The 6,540-nt window shown below is 40.4% G+C and overlaps 1 protein-coding gene across 1 annotated transcript; it reads right to left on the bottom strand.

Moving 5' to 3' along the window:
* Nucleotides 1-471: 471 nt before the first annotated feature.
* On the bottom strand, nucleotides 472-3,587 carry LOC104453634 (purple acid phosphatase 3). The gene is made up of 7 exons (XM_010068244.3): nucleotides 3,289-3,587; nucleotides 2,071-2,227; nucleotides 1,831-1,938; nucleotides 1,553-1,680; nucleotides 1,162-1,290; nucleotides 1,005-1,072; nucleotides 472-876 (listed from the first exon to the last, which is right to left on the bottom strand). The coding sequence occupies exons 1-7, from the start codon at nucleotides 3,469-3,471 to the stop codon at nucleotides 663-665; spliced, it is 987 nt and encodes a 328-aa protein (XP_010066546.2). The 5' UTR covers nucleotides 3,472-3,587; the 3' UTR covers nucleotides 472-662.
* Between the last annotated feature and the right edge of the window lie 2,953 nt (nucleotides 3,588-6,540).

Here is a 6,540-nt window from a genome sequence, read left to right as displayed (position 1 = left end):
TTATCAAAACAGTAATACAAATGTTATTTTGTTGTTTGTCTGATAACCGACGCTCTGCAATAGCAAAGAAATAAGAGCAAAATGTCGATCCCTCTTAATGAGTATGTTTGCACACTAGCGACGCTTTAATTAAGTTACGTTGATCATTTTTAGTGGGGATATTTAATAGTAAAAACAAAATCAACTCACATCAAAACTTTTGCATCAAGTGACGTGACAACATTTTATTGTAATTTTTAGACAATTAAACAAGGCAAAAGTCAGATGCGTCGGCCCCCCACTCGTGCATAATGGCGGTTGAATTTATGTCTTGAAAATTATCCAATACTCCGTCACCCTCACTCTTGAAAAAGGACAGATTGAAGTACACAGATTGTAGTGACCCGGACTTGGTCTTAGTCTTGATTAATATTAATATATTCATTAAAAGTCTCATATACTTGATATGCCCTAAGGTCACATTCGTAGCAATGAAATGCCCCCAAATGACAATAATATATATATTTGTAACTCCAAACATGATAGTCTCATTGATGAAAATTCTTGCAGTAGGCTAGGCATCATAACTACATAACTACTCATACAACATGACAAACTTTTACATTAGCCACTTAAGTGAAATTCGAGATTACATAGTCATAACTTTTCGAGTGGTGGGTTGCTCATATGATGGAGAAAAGAGGCTTGGCAGTGCTCCACTGATGAAGAACCTGGCCTTCGATGTCGTAGAAAACGACGTCGATCTCGGCCTCCGTGACCTGCACGGTCATGAATCCTTGCCCATCGTAGTAGAACTTGAGCTCCTTCGGATTTGGCCAGCTCACGTCACCCCTCCACGACTTGGACCCACCTCCACTAGTCAAGAACTGAATAGGACTGCTTTCGCAAAACAAAGATAATATTAAAAAGGGCACGTCAGAATGATATTATTCTTTCTAAGACATCGACAGACGGTGATGATTAGTTACAGTTCATCATCATGTACTCTCATAAAAAACACACACCTGTCCGAAGTCTCAATGCGTTCCAAGCAGTGATCATGGCCGTTTATGTAGAGATCAACGTTGTTTGCCTGAATGATCACATTAAATATAAATGAGAAAGTGAATTAACTACGCTGATTAACTGTCATATATTTTTTATAAATCTAGTTGAAAGGACCTGAATGATAGGAAGAAACTGAGCCCCGAGCTCATCGGTGTTCTTATGGTGTCCAGCACTTTTGATGGTGTGGTGACCTACTACGATCTTCCATTTCGCTCTCGACTCTCTCAGAGCCAAATCCACATCCTGTCACCGCAATCTAAGTGATCAGTTCTTCGTTTCACAAGTGAGATGCAAATTAAGATGCTCAGTCTGATTCGTAGTAATCAAGAATAGCTTAATAGTCAAAATCTTAGTGAGTTTGCAGTCTTATGAGGGAGAGGGAGAGCTCCAAACAAGGACACGGGCTAGGGTCCACCACAGTGTCAAAAAAGAACTTACACACTTATGATGTTCAAACGCACGTTTTTCAAGAATGCTTCATGAGCAAGCGAGAGTAGGTTATTACCCTGAGCAGATTGGAGAGGTAACGTTTTCTGGGCAACACGCCACTCCAGTCATAGACATCTCCCTTCGGCTTCGTGAAGTACTTGTCCACAAAAGGAGTCGTGTCCACGAAGAACAGCTCCACAATCTCTGTCGAAAAATCCGAAACACAATAGTAAAGTTAAAACGTATTAAATTAATATAAGCACATCTATTTTGATCACGAACGTTCTTTTATCCGACATCGTCCTAAAAGTCTAGGGGCATATAAAGGGGTTGGTCCCTATCGTGTTGCTTTACCGGCATTGACGATGAAGGATCGCAAGCAAAGCCATCTGCTGTCCATTTTCCTCAGGATTGGGCTCAACTGTGCCTCCACATCGCCCCTGTAGTCATGATTCCCCAAGACTGGAAAAACAACCCACGAAAGAAATCGTCAAAAAGGAGAAGACCCCATTTCCATATTTCTTTTTCGATATTTCATATCTACGCTATGATTTTTCCCCCGCTTGTTTTGTAGGGTTTTGGGGGGATAGTTACCGCTGTACCACTGCTTCTGCAAGCCGGGATGCGTGTAGATGTTGACGAAGGACTCTTGGAAAGCCGGATCGTCCACGCCCGTGAGCCCATCTTCGTAGAAGTTGTCGCCCGTGGAGACAACGAAGTCGATGTCGAGCTTCTCTCCAATTATTCCCATCTATAGATATTATATAAACAAAAAGATAAGATATCGATAAGCTCATTATAATTCAAAGAATATACTGCCGGAAAAGAATGATGACTTTTTAATGCCCACGCGGAGCAGGTTAGACATCATTTAAAGCAAAAAGAGTCGGTGGCCAGATCATACAAGAAGATAAATAATATGCTGTAAGTGTCCCGTCTTGGACCCATTTAAAAGAGACATCCCTAATATAGTTAATTAAGTTGAACTCTGGTTTTATTATAGTTAATTATATCTTGGTATTTTTAATTTTTTTTTTACCAGAGGCGACCTTGAGTGAAAAATATTCCTTTGTAGTAAACTCAAAGAGGGAGTGTTATTTGCGCAGATAGGCTTATCTGGACCGGGTTCACATAAATAGATTTGTCCTATAGCAATTGGTGGGGGAGGTCGCCACACGCCAACATGAAGGAAAGAGCACATGGAATCAATAAGAGAATAATACCCTCTCGAGAACAGGATTCTAGTGCATAGACGTGCCACGTGTTCGACCCTGATTGGACGGGAATTGTTCAGAGGGAAAAAGCATCTCTGTGCCCAGTGGAAAATTGGCCCATATTAGCGAATCCCTACTAAGGTCTTAATCCGTTGGCGAAAGAATAGACAAGATAAAGTTGAGAACCAAAGCTTTTGATCAAGTTGATGATGACTCAGACATTTTACACGGCAGATATAAATGATGTCTGTTTTCCTAATATATGATTTTTATTCATATTAACCAAGAAAAAAAAATCATGGAATAATAAAACCACATAAATCTACGGTTTCCGAACAAGTTTTAGCAACACGGAGTTCCGAACTCAAGTCGTTCCTGATCTTCTTGTGGCGGTAGGCAGAGAGCACTTTCTTGTGACGATCCACTCGGGGTTAATCTTCTGGTGATTAACGGTGGCATTTGGTATAAATAAAAAAAAGACTAAGCAGGTGTTTTACGTGGACGCTGGTTATGATCTTGTTCAAAGAGGGCTAGATGACGCGACAAAGCCACAGAAAAGAGGAGGAAAAGAGGAGGAAGAGAAAGACAGGAGCGTGACCTGGTGAGCAACTTCAGTTTGGTTGTAGTTGCCTCGTCTTCCCCAGTCTCCGACGACCAAGAACGCGAGAGACCCATCCCCTTTCGGCGACTCCGCAAACCGTTCGAGCTCACCCAGAGAAGAGACCAGACAAAACCCTAGGACTAACCCAAGAACCAAGAGCCCGTTCCACACGGCAGCCATGGCGTGTGTTCTCTATTGAGTAATATGTGGAAGAAGAAAGAAGAAAGAGAGAAAGAGAGTGAAGGTAAAGAGAGAAACAGAGAATGGAATGGAGTTTCTCCTTTACACGAAAAGCTTAAAGGCAAGCAACTCCTTTTATATGCCTTTGGGAAAGCGAAATGCAGCAGTGGACAAAGAGGTTGGGGGATATTATTAAAGTAGGGGGAGATGGTTTGATTGTGTCTTCCGATATTAGCCCGTGGGATCGAGATTCGAGGGTATCTATGGGCATTTAAGCCTAATAACCCACAAATCGACAATGGCCGGTCCATGAGAAACGTGGGGGTCATTTTGGGAATGGGGGCGATTAATGATTATTGTGCGGGTGTGGACCCACTTAGGTTATCGCCCTCACTAGTTGCGTGAAGAAAAATAAATATATTTGTTAATCTATGTACCCGCTTAGGGTATTGCCCTCACCAGTTACTTGGAAAAAAATGAATTTGTTTATCGCCGGGCATTAGGAGAGTGGATAACGTGCACGACTTTTCACCAAGGGAATGTCGTATATTGGAAATATGAATGCAAAGAAAAGATATATGTTAATAAGACACACTATATAGAGTTATCAATTTGAATTTCTTGACATTTAGAAAAGTCTTAACCCTATTGTATTAAGACTGATTTAGTCATAATTTTTTATTGATGTCAATTTAGTTCTAAACATTTTCACCGAATATCAATTCATTCATTTGATGTATTTTTGCTATATATTGCTAACATGGATGTCGATCGGTTTAAGAGATACGTCCGACTTTAACATGATCAAATTTTCATAATTTTTTAATTTATCTATTTTCTTTTTTTTTTCTTTTTTCCTTCCTCTTCCTCCAGTTGGTCGTCAGTCATGGATAAGGCTCGACCTCTCTAGATGCCATGAGGTCACGGCCTTCGACTTGAAGGGAAATCATCAAGAAACGTATTTGTTGAAGAAAAGAGGAGAGATGAAAAAAAAGGAAGTCTTTCTCTATCTTAACTCGCTTTATGCTCTTTGTAATCTTTCTGCAAATCCAGGCTTGTGCTAATGCGAGGGATCATAAGAGAATACGAAATCCATGCCACTGGCTTGGCACGTTGCACTGTGGTCCTCTGTGAAGCGAAAGCGGCTTTGAGAAAAGCTTTAAGCGGGCAGAAGTTAGGCTACTTCTATTATTGGAAGGGTGACCGTTTAAGTAATAAAATATTTGAAGGGTCGCCATTGAATTATCCTGTCCGTTGTGGGCAGCTTTTCTTTTGTAGCCTCGCTGTCTTCGTGATTCTGCAAAACTTCTGTCCTGATTGAATTTTTATTATTGAGAAAATATAAGTTAGGTCAATAGAAATTATTAGAACCCTAAAGAAAATAATGTTTGGTAGGTCACGAATTTGTCCCCACAACAACTTAAGTCTCTAGTCTTTAGGGTAACTCACCTTTACATGCTACATACATCACAGCTTCCGTGATTGGAATTTGGGTACTTTTTTTTATCATCCAGCATCTTATTCTCATTCCTCTATTGTTAAGTCATGCCACTGTGTTTATTCAACACGGAAGTTTGGATGCGCGCGCTAAATAATACTTCGGGATCATTTTGAAATGAACATTCAACCTGTGCAACCTCAGAAACTTGTGTGCTTTAGTCAAATAGATTCCTTAGGTATAAAGTCTGCAATGAACGAATTATCCGGAACCAACCTTGGCCTCATCTTTCAGCTAATTCAAGATATCGAGACCAAAGGTCAAAAATTGAGAGTGCTTACAAGTAATCTATCTTTTCCCACGCCTCTAGTGGCAGTTATAAAAGAATCTCTCTCCTTTCTTTTCCCCCTTTTTTATTTTAGTTTCGATTTCTATTTTATTGTCGTTCTGGAACAATAGAAAAGTGCTTTCTGACCATGTGGCTTCAGCGACCATTGAGAGAGTTGTCCGCAGATGTGGTGAGAGAGACGCTGCGACCGTATAGATAGGCATATCCGCTGAAATACTACGTCGACTGTCCATTGCTTATCTGAATCGACAATCAAAATACAAAGCACAGTATCACATTTGTCGCTGCCAAAATGTTTGAATGTGCATAAAAAAATTGGAAAGTACTCGAAGAACAGCTAAGACTATAACCGCATTACAATTGTTCAACTGATAAAATCCACACAAAAAAAAAGAAGAGAGAGAGAGAGAGAGAGAGAGAGAGATGAAGAATATGGTGTCAGGTCATCCATGTGTTCCGCTGAGAATCGATAGGAAACCTTGGCCCAACAGTCCATATCCCTCACATGTATGGAAGATTGAAAAAGAAAAAAAGAAATTTGATGATGGTTAGTTCTATTTCTTAAAAAAAAATCTCATTTTTTCTTATATGGTTGACTTGCTATGCACTATTAATTACATATTGCCTGCTAAATTTTAAGGTTTAATGCAAATTACTCCATGTGTCGATTTTTGACCTGTGAATTTTAGAAATCAGTTGCAATGTGGCCCTAGAGTTGACTCTGATCGAATTGTGCTTAGAGCTCGACCACTCGACAACACGTGACTGACTATCGGTAGCAAATTCGTCACATAAGTGTATTTGTATAAAAAAGTAGAATAATAATTCAGAAATGTAATACTAAAGTTCTAGCAAAAACTTGAACAAAGGTGTCGGCCTGCCAAGTGGAATTAGAGGTGGACTGCCAGCCAGGAGCTATGGTGTCAATGGCGATGGGTGGTGAAATGTAGAGGTCTTGGTGGTGGTCGAGCGCGGAGGTGACGAGGATTTGCTGTCATGGTGGCGGCCCTCGCGTGTTGGCTAGCAATGCTATGGTTAGATGTGGTTATGGGTGCTGAGGCAGCGCGGGTCTTGGTTTTGGACTTAGATCCGGACTTATTCCCAAACACTAAAGATGAGAAAACCTTATCCGATCGGACTTGTATTTGTTGGAGAAATCTTTCCAGAATATTTTGAAGCGACAAAACGTTTCTATCAGTCTAGTCGGATATCGATAGTTAAAGTCTCAAGACTTTGTAATCTCAAGACTCAAGACTCAAGATTATTCTCACCGGTCTTTCTA

Source organism: Eucalyptus grandis, chromosome 7 (genome assembly GCF_016545825.1).
Source record: "Eucalyptus grandis isolate ANBG69807.140 chromosome 7, ASM1654582v1, whole genome shotgun sequence".
NCBI lineage: Eukaryota > Viridiplantae > Streptophyta > Magnoliopsida > Myrtales > Myrtaceae > Eucalyptus > Eucalyptus grandis.
Note: the sequence above shows the minus strand (reverse complement) of the source record. Positions and strands in the feature narration are given on the sequence as shown.

Excerpts from the sequence above, each read along its gene's own strand:
- LOC104453634 (XM_010068244.3), bottom strand. The coding sequence starts at position 3,471 with ATGGCTGCCGTGTGGAACGGGCTCTTGGTTCTTGGGTTAGTCCTAGGG. Across the intron at positions 1,939-2,070 it reads GCAGAAGCAGTGGTACAGCG|TCTTGGGGAATCATGACTAC; the intron begins GTAACTATCCCC and ends TTGTTTTTCCAG. Across the intron at positions 877-1,004 it reads CGCATTGAGACTTCGGACAG|TCCTATTCAGTTCTTGACTA; the intron begins GTGTGTGTTTTT and ends TTGCGAAAGCAG.